This window comes from Mizuhopecten yessoensis, unplaced genomic scaffold, assembly GCF_002113885.1.
Source record: "Mizuhopecten yessoensis strain PY_sf001 unplaced genomic scaffold, ASM211388v2 scaffold11123, whole genome shotgun sequence".
NCBI classification, from domain to species: domain Eukaryota; kingdom Metazoa; phylum Mollusca; class Bivalvia; order Pectinida; family Pectinidae; genus Mizuhopecten; species Mizuhopecten yessoensis.
In genome coordinates, this window is record NW_018408891.1 from 764,727 (window position 1) to 784,520 (window position 19,794).

At 35.8% G+C, this 19,794-nt stretch overlaps 1 protein-coding gene across 5 annotated transcripts; it reads right to left on the bottom strand.

The window, feature by feature from the left end:
* Nucleotides 1–1,154: 1,154 nt before the first annotated feature.
* LOC110466189 (monocarboxylate transporter 12-like) lies at nucleotides 1,155–12,365 on the bottom strand. Of its 5 annotated transcripts, XM_021522549.1 has the most exons (8): nucleotides 12,280–12,365; nucleotides 11,504–11,658; nucleotides 10,464–10,553; nucleotides 8,522–8,597; nucleotides 6,910–6,977; nucleotides 5,204–5,347; nucleotides 2,413–3,228; nucleotides 1,155–1,615 (listed from the first exon to the last, which is right to left on the bottom strand). In XM_021522549.1, exons 3-8 carry the CDS (start codon nucleotides 10,537–10,539, stop codon nucleotides 1,236–1,238), a joined length of 1,560 nt encoding a protein of 519 aa, XP_021378224.1. In that variant the 5' UTR covers nucleotides 10,540–10,553; nucleotides 11,504–11,658; nucleotides 12,280–12,365; the 3' UTR covers nucleotides 1,155–1,235. The 5 variants fall into 5 exon arrangements, with proteins under 5 accessions (XP_021378224.1, XP_021378223.1, XP_021378226.1 ...); XM_021522548.1 differs by lacking the exon at nucleotides 6,910–6,977 and having other exon boundaries at nucleotides 8,454–8,597; XM_021522551.1 differs by lacking the exons at nucleotides 6,910–6,977; nucleotides 12,280–12,365 and adding an exon at nucleotides 12,003–12,084 and having other exon boundaries at nucleotides 8,454–8,597.
* Between the last annotated feature and the right edge of the window lie 7,429 nt (nucleotides 12,366–19,794).

Here is a 19,794-nt window from a genome sequence, read left to right on the forward strand (position 1 = left end):
CTTTTGATTAACGAGGAAGTCTGGACTTACTGCTTTGAAGAAGTCAAAGGTTAGCATTACACCTTTGATACAATCAGATGTTATTTTTATTCAGAAATACTAAACTCTTGAAGTTGATATCATCGGTCACTATTGATCATAATGGTAATCAAAACAGTCACTCTTGATCCATGCTTCCGGACTTAGCTCTCCTGACATCAGGAATGGAATGGTCCTGTCATATCACTATTTGGATTGATATTTAATTTATTACATTATACTTATTTGTTTATATTCCCTGATTGTCTATGGGGCCTGGATATAAATAAGGTACATTCAGGTACAGTGCTGTGAAAATCAAATGTGCTTAATATTTATAAACCCCAATCTTAAACCTTATGTTAAGAGTGTTTGTATATCTAGAATTCTCTGGAGGGATATAAATACATCCCATCAATAGATTCAAATCATTGTTAGATACAGTTATCCATTGAACATATTTAGATAGAGTAGGATGAAAAGTTAATATTGGCTCGAGTTCTTTTTATATACATAATTACAATTCCACCAGATGTCCTTTAACACTTTTTTCTAGGTTTTATTTTGACATCATAAGAATAAGCATAAGGAACATGCAAAACATCTCAATTATCAGTTTTGCTTTTTAAAAAAAACTCAATAATATCTCATGATAATATAAGAATTTGAAGGTAGGGCAAATTAACCTGGATTTTTAAGCCAAATACATTCAAAAAAGAAAAGTGTATGTCAAACGTGTTTCGAACATGGAAATCATTAATTTCTGATGGGTACTGTGCTGTCTGTTTATGAATAATTTGGTAGATGCAGCATTATCTATCTTTTCTGTTCACGAATCTGGCAACGATTGACCTTGTCCTGCCGTAAACGTTCTTCCGCAGCCGGTGTATATCGTATTCATTTCAATATGAATGCCTACTGGTAATTACAATTGAAACATGAAGCTCTATTAGTGTTTACCTAATTAAACTATCAGGTCATCACGTTGATACGTGGTCAGTATTTATTCAACAGAAGATACAACCGCATGTCAGACAATACTTGTATAATAGTTGTACGCTATACAAAATTTACAGAAGACAATGCGTGAAGCAGTGGCAATGTTTTACATTGAAAGAGATGACAGAAGAAATATATATTACTCTGGTGCAATGCTTTATCATGACTTGACTTCAATACAAATTATAAAAATAAATATTTCCTCCTCATGTCAATTGTTATATCACAACATCTTCAAGTGAGGCAATCGGAGCCAGGACCTTTAACTGTTCGCCTGATTCCCCGGAGGCATTTGTGGCAGACGCCAAACTAATATCATTATCACTTATTGAAGGAGATTTGGCACGAGATTCACAAGTATCATGATAAACCGAGCAAGAACTTGAAAGAGTATCGTCACTATTTTTCTTATGTAAAAGCTTATTTTCCTCCTCAACTATATCAGATAAACTCTGTTTTTGTTCATCATCATTCTGGTTACAGGAACAAAATTTAACAATCAGTGGCTCAGACATCAAAATCACAGCTGTCAGGAGATGGAGAAACCCCATAACTCGGAAAGACAAATTCCAGCTCCCTGTCGCGTCCTCGATCCATCCTGTAAGGTAAGAGGTAGAAATGAATATACACAGTGTCAAAACACACGAGGAAACGTTTGCTACGAAAACAAAATGTAGTAATAATCATTAATGCCTAAATGAGCTAAAAAAAATATACGATCCATCCAATTTCGTTTAATACACCATAACCAACGTTCATCATAAACACTGTTTTCGCATAATGTTTAATGTTTCTCTGCATCGTCTATTATCCACAACGATTTTCACGCACTTGCTTTGTTTTTAATATTGTTTGAAAACTTGTATAACCTCTGTGACCTTTCAGTCGGTCAAGGTCAAACCTTTTCAAACATAAATTATAGCAAAAATGCTTACAGTACAGGTCAAATACCGTTTCTTTTAAAAACACAATTCATGAATCTTTCTGGCAAGATTCCATTTGGTTTCAATTATGAGATCATTTAAGTGGAACAAGATTATTTTATAACATGCTTAATAACAACTTATTATTGAGACGTGGTCTGAAAAAACAAATCTTTCTTTGATTTCGGTCAAACGGCTCTTTCAAGTTGATATAAGATACGCGTGATCTGTAAGTTCCCCAAAACTGTACAGAAGGTTCAAATAAACACGTACCAAAGACGAGCTTGGGAATTTATGTATAATTTACTTTTTCACCTTAACTATTAATGATTGATGTTATCCAAATGTACATGCTCTTGTCAGAATGTGTTCAACCCGTATTGAGCTGACAGCAGAAGATTTTTGCAAGTCCTACAGTCAGAAAAGAATCTGTGTATCTGTGTATCTGGGAGCCTCAGAAACATATACTTACCCATTCCTGGCTGACTTAATGCTACCGCAAAGGACATGAATGTATACAGTAGACCAAAGGCGGACGTGAAATCATTCAGAGGAACACAGTCCAATAGCACGACCGCCATTAGACTCCAGAAGGCACCAGGAAATATCCCTATGACCAGGCCGTAAGCCACCATGAAGGGAAAAGTCTTTAAAAACGGCAACAAAATGGCGGCCACTCCACTTAATACCCCTGAGAATATCATTATGGTGCTGTTTGCTACATATTTCTTGTCAGCAAACCATCCGAACAAGGACCTGGTAAATACCTCGGCAGCTCCAATCATAGAAAATGCTATAGTCACCTGACTCTGATTAAGTCCAAGAGACTGCATATGCGCTGGAAACGCGACAAAGTTTGCAGCATATGCCAAAACGTTTATAGCGAACACAATTATAAACATAACTAAACGTGTATTCCGTAACAAACGCATATACACAGGAAAAGTATTCCCTCTTTTCTTTAATTCACTTGTTTGATTTTTGGTAAGTTTTATATCGTTTGTCTCTACTTCTGTGTATTTATCAGGTGACCTGTGTGTAGTTGCAAGTTCCAGTGGCTGACGAAGGAGGGCCCCAGCGATACACATATGCAGTGCAAGTCCACTAATTATTATCAGCGCTCCTTTGACACCGAATCTGTCGATGGCGTAACGGTATAAGTAAGGGAACACAAAACTGCTGAGCCCACTACCTGACACCAGTATCCCATTGGCTAACGCGCGTTTCTTTAAGAAATAGAAACTAACGATAGTTCCACACGGTGCTAATGCAAGTCCACTACCAACACCTGAAAACAACGAAATGCTTTTAAAACAACAGCTTTATAAATTGATAGACGGACTGATGTAGTTTCTCACCAATCAGTGGTAATATTATAGAAAAGTATGAGTTCATAGCTTATACAAACAAGTCCACGTGATAAAACTGAACGACAAGAACTAATGACTTGACGAATATTTCAATTCCGTGAGGAATAACAGTGCTTTCAAATGTAGGTCGAAACTGGCAACTTTAAGTCTGTCTATATGTAAAGTCCAAAGGTCGAGACGAAAACATGGTCAAAATTATCAAGAGTGTTAACATCTGTTGGACCATTTAGACCGATAATTAACGTTTCACAATGCATAATACATTCATTTCCTATCAATAACAATGTTTAATAGACAATCTTAATTAGCATTATTATTCGTTTTTATTTTTTATTTCATTATATTTATTATTTCCTCTAGCAATAAATCAAGTGTGAGGGCTGTGTGCAAATTAATTAAAAAGTGAAATATTACAAAAAATAAATAAATTAATACATGTGTGTATGTATCATGCGAAGTAGGCCTCAGAAAACACAAGACAAAATAAAGAGCAGATAGACTCCCGAGGAAGCCATACACGGTCGAGCTGCTGACTGATATTTACAGAAGATATTAGTATCATATACATGCATGTGCGTTACTTATCTCATTTGTGAAAACCGTACATTAATAGGCCATATAATACACAGACATGCAGCACACAGAGCCTAAACACTGCATACCCACAGCTAATCCGCTCAACGAGATTGACAATACGATTTTTTAAAACGTCTTACTGCTCCTTTATCAATACTTTATGGTACAAAAACAATGTTAGAGTTATCTCACTTATGGCGTTAGCCGAGATGTAGTGTTCTGTTTCGGGGTGTTACTTTTACGTTATCTCCATACAGTGTGTGCCTTTATGTGCATAGGAATACATGACGAAAATGTGACCGATATATGTGCAAATAATCATCTGGGATATTTAAAAAAAAAGCATGTCAATTCCTTAAATTGTATGTCAAGTCAACAAAATAGGGAAACTGAGTGGGTTTGAATGGCCACCATATAAAGCCATTGATACCTAAGGTGACGCGTAGCTCATCGAAAACATTTGGTGGTGATACTTTTTTCCTCCTTTTTTCATCAAAACCATGTGCGTTATGTAAATTACTTGACACCATTAAAATAGTTCATACATATATGTGGAAATGAATTTAACAACTGAAAAACTTGTAACAAGGTTTTTGGATGTTAAAATTTATCCAGAAATGTCATGTTATACCTACTTAGGTTGTGGAATGACGAATCAAGTGGGATACATGAACTCCACAAGCAGGGGAGGCTGGCATGTTACGTAATAGAAGTTGACTCACGATTTCTAAATCAGCGTCGTAGCGATTGGCGAAGATTATAGCTGTGAAGTAATACGTATTTTCATACTCTTTGTAAATGTCAAAACTTATAATTTGAACAACTATTAATTCGGATATTTCATGTTTTATAATTTCTTGTTCTTTGACATCAACGAGATTAAGGACATTTCTTGTAGTTATGTCTATTTAACGACGAAATATCGTCCACTTACCTTGGTTTTACCTACAAGCTTCGGATAAGTACACAAACTCTTCAATATGTAATAATCTTCGTTTCATTGGCTTCCTAACTTATCACTGACGTATCACAAGTTCCTCTTTTTTTGTTTCTCAAAACTACACTGATACTTGTCCCTCAATATATAATCAAATTTCCTTACAATGGCAAATTCTCGCTAAACAGATGATAGCTGATATCGTTTTCTTTCATGCACCCGTATACATATTTAATCAGTTCCATAGGAAAGAAAGAGATCGGGGTTGCCTTAGTTTCAAATGGTTGCTTTCGCGCTATTTATTTTATAACGTAGTGGCTGGATATTATGACCTTTGTATATTCATTCACACAATACAGCCTGCTCACTGTCGTACTTACCACATACAATACCAATGGTCAGAAACATCCACTCCATACGAGGAACAAAGGCACTGATAAAGTAACCAATGGATACCAGCAGTCCACCACACATGACCACTGCCCGGAACGAGAAAACGCCCACCAGGTAGTTAGCCAGAGGTCCTAAATATAGACAACCACAGAATGTCGACAGTTGTTAAAGTTTATTGTATTTAAATACTCGTATTCTTTTGTCGTTTGTATTAAAAACATTGAGAATGAGAAGATATGACTTTATATACGCACCTTCACTACACCAGAATATCTGGGCCCAGTTGTTCAAAAGGTGATTAGCTTAATCACTGTTTAACGACATTTTCAACCTTAATAATTTCGTCAATATACCAGGTATAATCTCACAATTTTGCTTATCACTGATTGAGGTAATCACCTTTTGAACAACTGGGGCCAGATGTTTATGTTAATAACAATTGCAAGGATATGTTTGTATATGTGTGTAAGTATGAAGCTCCCGGATGACATGAAGACATATGTATAATATGTAATATTTCTGTGTGTTAACATGCTCTATTTCCAAGTCTCTGTGTAATGAGATAAATGTGTAAAATATGCATGTATTTTAAACATTTAAAGACATTGTAGTTATGTTCATTGTACCAGTAAAAATCAAGTTTCCGAAACACTGACTTTCTCGATCACAATGCCTTTCATATTTTTCGTTTATCTTATAAGGATAAAAATAAAAATTCGAGGAAGACAATACCTATATCTGCATGCAGAAAGGCATACTGCCCATTGACATTCAGTATTAGCAACAACATTCAAAGGAAAAAATACTTGAAAGTCAAACGAGATATGAACAGGATGAGAATCTTAGTCTCTGTATTTTGGTATTTACGTAATAAACCTTGACTACTACTGTGTCGATATTGTACACACTATCCGGCCTTTAGTCACACATACCATGTAATTTTTTACGTATAACTTCAAACTTGGTGTCTAATGAGATAAAAGTATGAACAATATGTGTATTTGTATGTGTTTATTGTTTAAATGCTTTGTATTATGTCTTTATAATATAGTAAACAACTTTCAATAACATTGATTTTCTCCCTTTTCACAAATGATATTCTTTGCTTTTATATGTTTAAAAATGAAAAATTAGGACGACAAATGTCACAAAACATGCTTCTATATGAGGAAAACACTGCGCGTCTGTAATTTTACATGCAATCTTAGTGATAAAATTAAAATAAAGAATGATACTTAATAGTCATATACGCGAATTGTGAACAGTTTGCATTTGTGCACATATTCTACCGTGTCGATAGTATACACATCATCGGGTCTACAGTCATATTTACCCAGTAGAAAACTGAGGAAGAACATGAGACTACTGATCCAGCCTGTGTCGATAGTATTTTACCCAGTAGGAATAAGAGGAAGAACATGAGACTACTGATCCGGGCTGTGTCGATAGTATACACAGCCTCGGGTCTACAGTCATATTTACCAAGTAGGAAACTGAGGAAGAACATGAGACTACTGATCCAGCCTGTGTCGATAGTATTTTACCCAGTAGGAAACAGAGGTAGAACATGAGACTACTGATCCAGGCTGTGTGGATGGTATACACAGCCTTGGGTCTACAGTCATATTTACCCAGTAGAAAACTGAGGAAGAACATGAGACTACTGATCCAGGCTGTGTCGGTAGTATTTTACCCAGTAGGAAACAGAGGCAGAACATGAGACTACTGATCCAGGCTGTGTTGCCCGCTCCCGCGTCATACATGGTGATAAATTCATTGTAGCAATCTTAGTGATAAAATTAAAATAAAGAATGATACTTAATAGTCATATACGCGAATTGTGAACAGTTTGCATTTGTGCACATATTCTACCGTGTCGATAGTATACTCATCATCGGGTCTACAGTCATATTTACCCAGTAGAAAACTGAGGAAGAACATGAGACTACTGATCCAGCCTGTGTCGATAGTATTTTACCCAGTAGGAATAAGAGGAAGACCATGAGACTACTGATCCAGGCTGTGTCGATAGTGAACAGTTTGCATTTGTGCACATATTCTCCCGTGTCGATAGTATACACATCATCGGGTCTACAGTCATATGTACCCAGTAGGAAAAAGAGGAAGAACATGAGACTACTGACCCAGGCTGTGTCGATAGTATTTTACCCAGAAGGAAAAAGAGGAAGAACATGAGACTACTGATCCAGACTGTGTCGATAGTATTTTACCCAGTAGGAATCAGAGGAAAAACATGAGACTACTGATCAAGGCTGTGTCGATAGTATAAACAGCTTCGGGTCTACAGTCATATTTACCCAGTAGGAAAAAGAGGAAGACCATGAGACTACTGATCCAGGCTGTGTCGATAGTATTTTACACAGTAGGAATCAGAGGAAGAACATGAGACTACTGATCCGGGCTGTGTCGATAGTATACACAGCCTCGGGTCTACAGTCATATTTACCAAGTAGGAAACTGAGGAAGAACATGAGACTACTGATCCAGCCTGTGTCGATAGTATTTTACCCAGTAGGAAACAGAGGAAGAACATGAGACTACTGTTCCAGGCTGTGTAGATAGTATACACAGCTTCGGGTCTACAGTCATATTTAACCAGTAGGAAACAAAGAAAGAACATGAGACTACTGATCCAGGCTGTGTGGATGGTATACACAGCCTTGGGTCTACAGTCATATTTACCCAGTAGGAAAAAGAGGAAGACCATGAGACTACTGATCCAGGCTGTGTCGGTAGTATTTTACCCAGTAGGAAACAGAGGCAGAACATGAGACTACTGATCCAGGCTGTGTGGATGGTATACACAGCCTTGGGTCTACAGTCATATTTACCCAGTAGGAAAAAGAGGAAGACCATGAGACTACTGATCCAGGCTGTGTCGGTAGTATTTTACCCAGTAGGAAACAGAGGTAGAACATGAGACTACTGATCCAGGCTGTGTCGAGAGTATTTTACCCAGTAGGAAAAAGAGGAAGAACATGAGACTCCTGATCCAGGCTGTGTCGATAGTATACACAGCCTCGGGTCTACAGTCATATTTACCAAGTAGGAAACTGAGGAAGAACATGAGACTACTGATCCAGGCTGTGTCGATGGTATACACAGCCTTGGGTCTACAGTCATATTTACCCAGTAGGAAACAAAGGAAGAACATGAGACTACTGATCAAGGCTGTGTCGATAGTATACACAGTCTCGGGTCTACAGTCATATTTACCCAGTAGGAAACTGAGGAAGAACATGAGACTACTGATCCAGGCTGTGTTGCCCGCTCCCGCGTCATACATGGTGATAAATTCATTGTAGAGGATTCCGAAAGCTTTGCATGTGCCGACCAATGTCATGTACGAGAGGGTACAGGCTGAAACAAGAAAAGGTTTGCATATTTGGTGATCAAAACTAATCGTAACACAAACAAGTGTTTACCTAGCTATTTGATGTAAAGATAATATAGACGTACATTTAATTAAAAAACCCTAATAATGTCAAGTGAAAATTTCACCTTGAAAAGAACGTAGAAAACAACATTTCACAATTTAAAAAAAAGGGGGCGNATAGCAAAGTGTATTCTGATGGATTTAAGATGCATAAAATGATTTTGACTAGAAAACGAATACCGTAGTTGTTATATAAAAAAACATAATATATTTAACGGATGGTCGAAGCACTTTAACTACACTCGACCATTCATTTGGGCCCGTATTCATCAAACAGAATTTGTGCTCAAACTAACTTTCTGTAACTCGGTAAAGTTGTGTAACACGATCTGAATATCATGTCGAAACTTTGAAAACGGTATTCAGTCTCTCCAAATTTCTTCCAAATCATTGACAAATGTGATTTTTTTAAATAATGTATAGCAGGAACACGAATCCTTGCTCGGCACAGAATCTTAAAAACGATTTTTTTGGATATGAATGGCCCTGATGATATCTTGCTAAGTGACTAAATAAAGGGGGCTAACTCTTACAATTTGTACGGTCATATTTCTTTCCCGTGCCTCAGGATTTAACAATTATAGTATTTGTCATATTGTCGGAAACAATTCACAGTAACTTACAAGATAGTAAGCAATTCGCTATCTAGTCTTTCTTTTAACTAAAGTCATGTTAAGTGGCTCATACGTATCCCACAAACCAATTTCCAAACAAATATAACATAAACTTGTGCATGTTCCTAAAATGTGCGAATTTTAATAAATGATCTCATTCAAGATGGCGAAGGATCTAGCGGCATCCACACAGATTGACCTATGCAACAGTTGAATAGATAAGGGGAGTAAAGACCCGAGTCTACATACATACATAAGGATTTATTAATCCTTTTTATTTAAGTTGGAGTTTTCAATTTGAAGATTCCTTTTAAATTTCATTTTCCAGTTTATTCAATAAGCAATGAGTACATATTGCATTGCTATTGATGACAAACTTAATAAAGTCTGGCAGGGCTTTATGTAAGCTTGACAGCAAAAGAAATGTTTGTTATAGGACCATAACAATATTTGCATTCTGAATGCATTACAATTGAAGGATTCACACCAAATGTAAATATATAACCATAATACCATTTGTTTTCTAAAACCACATTGCTTCTATAAAAATGTTCTTTTATCACTTATACGCCTGTAAGGTACAATGTACTAATAAATACTTAAAGTGATTTGGTTTCCTACGCAAATGACAAAAATATATACTCATTAGGGTGTTATTAAATTTTGATAAATTGTGCTGTATAATTAAGTTATTTATCTGTTATTGAAAGATCAATTCATTTAATGTTATATCAAATATTATATGGATCAGCTTGTAAATATGATCACAAATATTAGACTTTAAGAAAATCAAAAAGTCAACAAAGTTTTATTTATATTGATATATGCTTAGCTAATTTTTAAGAAAAATACTATAATCACTATCAAAACAAGTTTCCTTACTGGTAAATTAAAAATGTTGGCACTCAGAGATACACCCATGCATGAATAGACAACATACCACAAAAAATCAAACATGAAAACGATCTCATCAAATTGTAATATATGAAATCATATTATAATGGTGATCAATCTACTATCTGTTTAATATGTACGGAGATATTGTCTTTATTTTGACGTTGTCTTCACTGATGATGTTTAGTAGAAAGTTGATGCTCCATCATTATGTCCTTATATTCCTTAAGGGTAAATACACAATACATACCAAGCTTAAATGAGATGACAGTTTGTAGTTACCTATAAGGATTACCCATGCATAGCCACCGTCCACGGGTGTTGCCTCTCTTTTGACGGTCATTGCTGTTCTTTCCATCTCCAGTCCTCATCCTGTTTACGTGATTTAAGGTTATTTATTGAAATAATAATTTAATACATAATCAACAATATAGATTTAACCCTTTTACCACTGTAGACCATAATGGACTCATCCTGATCAACGCATGGTAGAGTCTACTAAAGTTACATAGGGGTGAACGGGTTAACCACACAAACCATTCACTCGACTACACTGTAAACTACTTTCTTGATCAATTTCAAATCACAGAGAAAAATGAAAAGGTCGGGGCGGAACGCCTCTATTCAGGACACTTTTACATTGGTGACCTACGTGCTACCCCCATAAGTGTAACACATATTTTTCCGTAAGGAATATATTATGAAACTGTTGATGTCTTCATGTGTATATATTTGAATTTGTCCAACTTGTGAAGTGTTTGTAAATGATCTATTACCTGGAGATAAACAAAATGCTTAAGGAACTCCATGCTGATCACGTGTATTTTATAGGTTGACATCTAAGTCTATTTGTATATCCAAAATGGTATTATAGTTGTGATCTTTTTATACTAAATTACATTATGATGGTGAGCAGCTTATACAGAATTATCTTCGGATGGTGATTGGTTTAAACGAAATTTTGTTGCGATGGTGTTCAATCTATACGAAATCATAAAATAATTGTGATCACTTAATATGTAATCATATTATGGTGGTGATCTTTTAAATCTGTTCATTTGCACGCATAAGTTTGTTTATCTTCATATTGTTATTACTGATGACGATAGAAAGAAAATGTTTGCCTCATTATCACATCATCAGGACAAAATAAGTATAATAGATATGACTATGGACAAGTATAACAGTAGGTTGGTATGATATACATTATAACAAGTGATATCGGAAACAACGGAACAATGTACATATATTGATCAGAATAGGACACCTCAATCAGCAGACGTGTCATAAATAACTGATACAATATTATTAGTCATACTTACAAATCATTCCCTGATTTCAACGGATAAAACTGAGGAAGAAGTCTCTGTTGACAAGGTGACTATCCTCACATTCAAGGTACATCCGGGTCAGGTACAACAGTATATTACATCTTGCTGTGGTGTGGTTAGTGAAGTCTGTGTAATATTGATAGCTCCTACAAAACATAAATTATTCATTCCTCAATGTTCGCACGGCTAAAATAAGGCTAATCATACTGTGATGTCTTTGTTGTGTTGTACATGATCTGAACGTTATAACAATATAGAGAAAGGAGGAGATTGTGATTATAAGCTAAAGAAATCATTTTTACTTTTAACAAATACAATTTTATCAAACATAGTTATCTATATTGATAGGTATTAATTTTTTAATCGCAAATATTAATAAATGTCCATTTCAAATTGACACTGTACACATGCATACACACATACACAAGACCTTTCTATTGACTCAAAAAATAAGATAACATACAGTTGGCCATGCGGAAAATCCATTTACCATGTGCCAGGGTTATACACGGAACTTGCATACTAGTTACAAGCTACTATTTACACGTAGTGGAGGCAAGTTATATACACGTTTACATAGCCGTTTGTGTATATAATAAAACATATAATCAGTAGTGCCAGCCGTACACACATGTGGTTCCATCGAATATCTTTACATTTCTATATGTACAGCTCAGTTATTGAAGCAAGCTGTCCGCATGTAATAAACTAAGCAATAACAAAAGGTCCAAGTACATGTAATAACATGCATTACATATGTGACCTACCTCAGTGTGTGAACACGCACCAATTACCAGCACGGGTATATTTTATAACCGGTGCTGCATAGAAAAACACCCCTGAAACGCTTTACTGCTTTCTACATGCTGTCGGTATATACATTAAGTTAAATGTGAACGGATGAGCTGATCACACATATCGATTCTGGTCCATGATTTAAAATTATTATCGAAAAGAGGGCTCATTAGGTGGGTTTAAAATCAGAGCAGTTTTTTGGCATTGATCTTTAATTAGATATTACCAATATGTATAGTATCAGTGTATTTTCTGTATATTTATGAACATTTAAGAAGTGGCCAAATGAGCCTGCATCGCTCACCTGGTATACATTGCAATTGTAAACTTAAAAGAGGACTTCAATAAGCTAGAGGTGAAATGTCAGTTCCTATGACTCTGAATCACTCAAAGAATCTGTTGAAAGATTAAACACATTTGACTCCGGTGACCTTGAAAGCCCAACAAGATCATTAAGTTGCAAACACTGTACAGGCCTTCATCTCAACATGCAACGAGGTGGGGAACTTATTTGTTTTACTCTGTTTCCTCTTCTTCTCTTCATCTTCTTCTTCTTTTTCTTCTTCTTCTCCCCCTTCTTTTTACTCTTCTCCTGCCGTGATTTTTTCCCCGCGCGTTTTCTCAGAAACTATACACTGGAGTTCAATGAAACTTCTCATGGGTATTGAGGTATATGCCTAGATGTGCAAGACAGTTTTTTCGAACGGTCAACAAAGAAGGCCGCCACGGCCTCTTATTGATCGAAATTAAATATTGGTCAATTTTGCTCAAATTTCATATGAAGGTCTGTTTTGGCATTGCGACCATAACAGCGGGGCTTTGGGGGACTTTTGTAATGGCGTTACAGTGTAATATGCTTATTGAGATGAGGTCATTTGAAGGATTATATACAGTAGAAACCTTGAAAGCAGGTCAAGAGTATTGACATGAACCAACTGGATATCTCTTCATCCTAGCATGCTACTAGTAAGATATCACCGCCCTCTGCATTTTGGTAATTCAAAAGACTTTGTTTTATCTTTATAATCACATTAGACCCATTTGCCCTTATATTTGCTTGAGGGTCATTCATTAGGACAAACCTCGTAGCTTTTTATTAGAGCTTGTAACTGGCCAAATATCATCATCCAATACCTTTTTTGATAAGAGGCATCAGAGGCAGGTGTAGGTACCTTGTTACTAACAACAAGATGCCGTGTTTGTTTTGGTCTGCGATATGTCAATAAAAGAGTGCCATTTATTCCAGCTTCAGTAATTTTCTTCACGCTTCAGTTTCGTCGGTATATTAATATATCGTTTGTCGTTGTTCGAACATACATTATTACTCCGGCGAAGCTCAGCTGAGTCTGCATTTAAACTATTAGTTAATCGATTTTACGATATACACGAGATTCAAACTGAAAATAGTAACACCACAATCTTGTTTGATTGCTGTTAAGTCGGTACGAGTTATTGCTCTTCTCTCGTGTAAATATAGCTCACCGGAGTTATAACATGTCAATCTCTTTTGGGACCCTACTTAGTGCTACGAAATGACATATAGTATAAATTTCATTCATATTCCTAGGCCATGCGGGAACTTTATTTCTATTCTATCAGCTGATGAGAGAAATTCCGACCTCAAATCAAGATAGATCTTGCTATGCAAAACCACTAAAATCATAGTAAAATCCATAGGTAATATGTTATAGCAGATTATAAATAAGGAAACAAAGGCTACGTAACTTTGATCGATACATGAACTTTAGATCACGTTCCATTTATAATATTCTGTGATGTCATGGATGCGCTAGACATGTTATAAACATTTAAACAGAAAAGTACGCTAATATTTATAACATGTCTAGCTTTTTATACCAATATCAAATGTTTAGAAAAGACATTTTATATGTAATTTGCGTAGTTTTTAGTTTATGTTCCTAGGTCTATGGTTTTACACATATATACCAGCAAAATATTTTGCTCGGACATTTTATTGTGTTTTTTGTACATTGCTATAGCCACCATCATCTACTTTGAGGCCGATATGCCTCTCCATATGTAATTAAAAACAAATTCAGGTCCGCATGACCTAGGTTTATAAATGAACTTAAAATAATATGTCATTTTGTATTATTCAGTTAGGTCGCAATAGAGATTGACATGTTGTAAGTCCCATAAACTATTTTTTTATGAAGACATCAATCTTATTGCTTTATTATTGACTACGTTTACCTGGTATTGTACCTTTTGAAAAGCTAACATACAAGTTCAATACATGTATATTTAGAAACATATAATCCGTCTTTTAATAGGGTAATTTTAATTTTAAATACCAGGGGGTTTACATTTAAGGCGACAATTACATCTTACAGGGGGCTTGATGAACCATAAGGCAAACCAATACATTTACGATTCATTGGGCAAGATAATAGTAAACAGCAAATAACGGCGAATTGAAAAAAATGGAATAACGTTAACCCCAGGACATAATCGGAACTGAAAATCAACACATACAGACATTCCTAGGAGATCTATAATTATAGCATAGAAGCAAAGAAGCAGATCAACAGAAATAAACTCGATACCCGATGAGAATTACGATAATATCAGTCTAATAAAAATATGTAATAGGATAAATAAAGACATACACGGCATATTAGAGAGATAGAGTGTATATATAACCAAACGCATAGCAGAGGAGAAATATAAATTTAGTAGAAATAAAGACATACTGGAATTCTTAGAGAGATGAAATATAAACATATATAAAATATAACAATACTAAAAGAGGACAAAAAAAATATATAAACGAGGTGAAAAACAAAAAACAAAACCAAGGGGAAATATATCTATAAAAAACCTAATCGAGGGGAAATATAAAAACAGAAGGGAAGAGAAAAAATATCATAATCGTTGAGATATAAAAATATCATCATGGAGAAATAAAGATATTAATAAAACGATATACAAAATAAATATACAAAGCAGACTCGACAGCGTTAACATCAACGAAAAGAAAAACAAAACAACAAAAATACAAAAAAGACAAAGAACGACCGCCCTAAAAAGGAGTCGGACATTGTACACCGAATCGGAAAACATCATCCACATCCCACGCATCACACTAATTACATGTGTACGGTTGTATGTAGGAAAGTATATTGTTCATCACCCACACAAGGAAAAGTAACATAACATAAACGATGGGTCAGCAATATGATTATATTTATTAAAACATAAGATCATGATGACAACCTTACCACTTCTTCAATCTTTCTTAAGATGTCGGAATTGCACTAAACTCGTTATTCGTGTTGGTGAGGTTTCACTTGTGGACTCCTATGCATGTAACACGCTGGGATAATCCCTGCATTTAAAGATTTACTATCTATGCGGTACTTCTCAGGCTGGTGACTTTCTAAAAGCGGCTGAAAAACACAAGAGGAATGATCTGTACTTCATTGTTCATAAAATCATCAGGTACATTGTATATTGGTGATGTGATCTCAAAGAATTACAGAAATAGGAATTAAGACAACGTACTTAATAATAAATTGTCAGGATGGACTTTAACCCCATTGCCGGTTCTAAATATGATTTTTTTAACACATGCTGACGAACAATATCGATCCCATAAACTACAAAGCCGGGGTGTTCTGCTTGATATACTTCAGTTAATGCCAACCATAAAGTATTGTCCTTATCATGGAATTATTTTCAGCAATGCGCTCTCAACGTCTGCCATGATTAAACATGTTCCCGACGACAACCTACATACTTGGTATGAAGGGAGAGGTCAGGATGGTGCCACTTGCGTTGTAGGGAACGCCTCGATCATACTTCTTTTCAATTATTTAGATATACATTGAACTTCCATTTCACAGATGTTTGAAACGTCTTTTGGCCTTCATTGTCATTGATCATTTTTGTTATCGAATCACGCAAGTGCAATGCACATATGTGGTTTTCTGTGTGTTTTATTGCCCTTCCGAGGCATATAGTTTTGTCTCCGATTTGAGTTGTTGTGCATGGTGCCATTTTAGTTACACGTTGCTTCGTGGTATTATCTCTTTGTATAGAACATAATTGTCTGTTTTGCCCTGCTGTATATACCCTGGTTTCCTGTTTTGCCCTGAGTTGGTTCCTCATTTCCTGCTTTCCTTGCTGTGTGGACGCCGGCGGATATACATAACAATTTATCGTTGATTTATGATAGTTGTTTTTTGTCTGGGTGGCGAACAGGTGAACTCTGACGGATTCAGAACTATTTTTTTTTGTTTGCGAATAGGTTATATATATATACTATTGCCTTCCTGAAAGTATGCCCATCTCATTTACTATGAGTACCAATTGTATCATACTCATTGAAGAAAGGTATTTTCGTACGTAAAAGTTAACATGGTAAATGTGCTCACCAGTCAGACAGCCTTTTTCATTGCGACTTGAATGGAAGAGTTATTTCCCCTGTCCACTACCCTTGAGGTAGCAAACAGCATTTTGTTGTTAATGATGTTAAAGAACTGGTAGGCCCCTAGTCTCGGTGCATCACCTTCTCCTCTTGTCTGACCTTTATGGTCTTAATTTGACTCACTCTCTGGTATAGATTTTCTCACAACGATAGTACCTCCTTCCTAATCATCTTCTTTTGTTTGGTTGATGTGCTCTGTTATACGTTCCATTCATATCCATTTGTCCCAAAATAGAGTATTTCGTTTGTTTCTACAGTCTCGGAAAAATCCTAACCGTTTTCCGATGTAATATGATTTACGGTTCTTGATGTAACAAACACACAAACCTTTTTACCGTGTCTCTGCGTTTACTTGCGTAGATTTTACCGTACGGAAATAGTTTGTTATTTTTGACATTTGCCTTTTCTTTTAAAATCGTTTCCATTGTTTCACGGATTCTACTGTTCACCCTACTTTAAGAAAACATGCTTCTTTTTTTCTCTATGCATTATACAAAGTGGGCGTATGTAGAATCTCCTCGACAAGATGAAAGTGTTAAAGACGTGTTGTTGAGAGTGTAATCATTACAGAAAGATGTCTTCGTCATTAAGGATCATAGTCGTTTTTTTATTGTAGTTGTTGACAGCAACTCCCAAAAGGTATTATTTATAGAATACATATTGTTTATTCTAGTACAGTCTACTCAGATCATCCTAGAAAGTAATGAAGTGTTGTTTATGTACATTTTATGGTGGTCGATAAAATAATCATGACTTAAAAAAACACTTATTTATGTTTATGTTGGCATGGTAGATTATATTTATTGATAGTTCCTCTCTTCATTGTTTTAAGGTATAAGCAATTGATAAATTGATCCAGAATGGGGAAATATTCATTTTGATAAAGTGCAGTGTCGGTGTGAATAGGATATTTTGGGCTAGTTGAGCACTTTTTCTAGGCATTGAAGAAAAAGAACTGGTATTGATTGAAGGATCCATAACAACCAGATTAAATGCATCGGTCTTCTGAGCGAATATATTTATCACTTATAACTCATTGTTCTTTTATATCAGATGGGTATTTAGGAACTTGATTAGTTACAATACAATACACTATTTCTCCAGTACCACTGCCTAGACTTATAATAATTATAGGACGTTCTCCTATTGTACACCATACCATTTGGTTAAGTTATCAAATACCACATCCGCATACTCAAATACTTACCGATATTGGCTAAGTACAAAGTGATCAGGGAGAGCTGATCTACTGTGAATTACAGATTTGTTTAGAATATCTATTATACGTTGTTGATCATATATGTTCCTGGTGTTGTACTTTTGTATTGATTTTTACTTCGGATTGAAGCCGTGTACTCTTGCACTGTATTTCTAGATATACAGTAGTGCTTGTTTCGATTTCCAGCATTTTCATTTATTTTTACAAGATCAATGGATAATGTCTTCCTATGGAAACAAGTCGAAAGACGGTTGTGGCAAACCTGTGGAAACAAGTAAAATAAATGTTTCCTGTCTCCGTCTGAAACTGAAGCATTTTTTTTAAACCTATCTTAAATTGAATGTTAAGGGTTTCGCCACCGAATTCATTGCATATAATTATTACCAGTAAACAAGATCTAATCGAGTAAGTACGATATCGTGACCTGTCACAAATAGTTTGTTCGTCACCCCCAAAAAATACTGCACAACAGCATGCATCTCTACCGTAACTATGTACCGGAAATATATTACGTAAATGTATGGCTCCCCCCCCCCCCCCCCCCCCCCCTNGAAATGTTCCAGACGTTTCCGATGTAAATACTTGAATGACGGTGACAAACCCATTATTTGAGAGACGATGCTGCCATATAAGTGCAGCCTGCAGTATTGATCTGTGCACACACATTGAAGACGTAACTATCATAGCTCATAAACTGACTTTCCTGACGGGAAATAATTAGAAACGGCTGAATCTGTACGGCCCACATGCAATGACCAACCTATAACTGCACATCACTGAAGAGATGTCTTAGAATTGTTCTGTGTTTGGCCAGATTTTCACTCAGTATCACTGCACAGCTAAAACTGTGCGAATCTAACAGTCTTAACTTATCTGGCGAGATTAGAACATAACAATTTATGTGACGTTGACACATAATATATATGTTTTGACTATGAAATCCCGGCCTATCTAATGACCAGTAGCCCTCTGCCTTTCAGCAGTTGTTACGCCTTTCACGCCTCCAATGTTGTTGCTTAAAACCTTGTTTTCAGATCGAAAGGGAAATTTATCTGTGTACTGCTGCATTGATATCAGACCATTCAACCCTTAAAGCCGAAAGCTGGCGATATCGGTCTCTTTACTCGACATCTGATTGAATGTCCTAACAGGGGTCTAGGTCATTGTGATATCGTTTGTTTCCTCTTGGAAGCACGCAAAATATAGACATGTGCATATATACACACATTTTCGTTTGGTGAACAGTGAAGTATTTCATTTTTTTCTCCAAGACTCTAAAGTTCTATGTTTTCTGAAAATGTTCGTAAAACCTATAGGATTTCTTAGAATTGTTCTTCTTTTCATCAGATTTTCACTCTCAAGGATGAATAACTCTTGTGTTTATCTAACAGGGGCATGCACATATCATAATGGTCGGCAAAAGGGAACTCTCAAGGTTGAATAACTGTTGTGTTTATCTAACAAGGGCATGCACATATCATAATTGTCGACAATAGGGAACTCTCAAGGTTGAATAACTGCTGTGTTTATCTTACAGGGGCATGTATATATCATAATTGTCGGCAATAAGAAACTCTCAAGGTTGAATAACTGTTGTGTGTATCTGACAGGGGCATGCATATATCATAATGGTCGGCAATAGGAAACTCTCAAGGTTGAATAACTGTTGTGTGTTTATCTTACAGGGGCATGTATATATCATAATGGCCGGCAATAGGGAACTCTCAATGTTGAATAACTGTTGTGTTTATCTTACAAGGTCATGTATATATCATAATGGTCGGCAATAGGAAACTCTCAAGGTTGAATAACTGTTGT

Coding starts and splice junctions, on each gene's coding strand:
- LOC110466189 (XM_021522549.1), bottom strand. CDS start 10,539: ATGGAAAGAACAGCAATGACCGTCAAAAGAGAGGCAACACCCGTGGAC. Junction 6,978..8,521: donor TACAATGAATTTATCACCAT/GTATGACGCGGG, acceptor ATTTATCACCAT/GTATGACGCGGGAGCGGGCA. Junction 3,229..5,203: donor GACCATTGGTATTGTATGTG/GTAAGTACGACA, acceptor CGTTGTTTTCAG/GTGTTGGTAGTGGACTTGCA.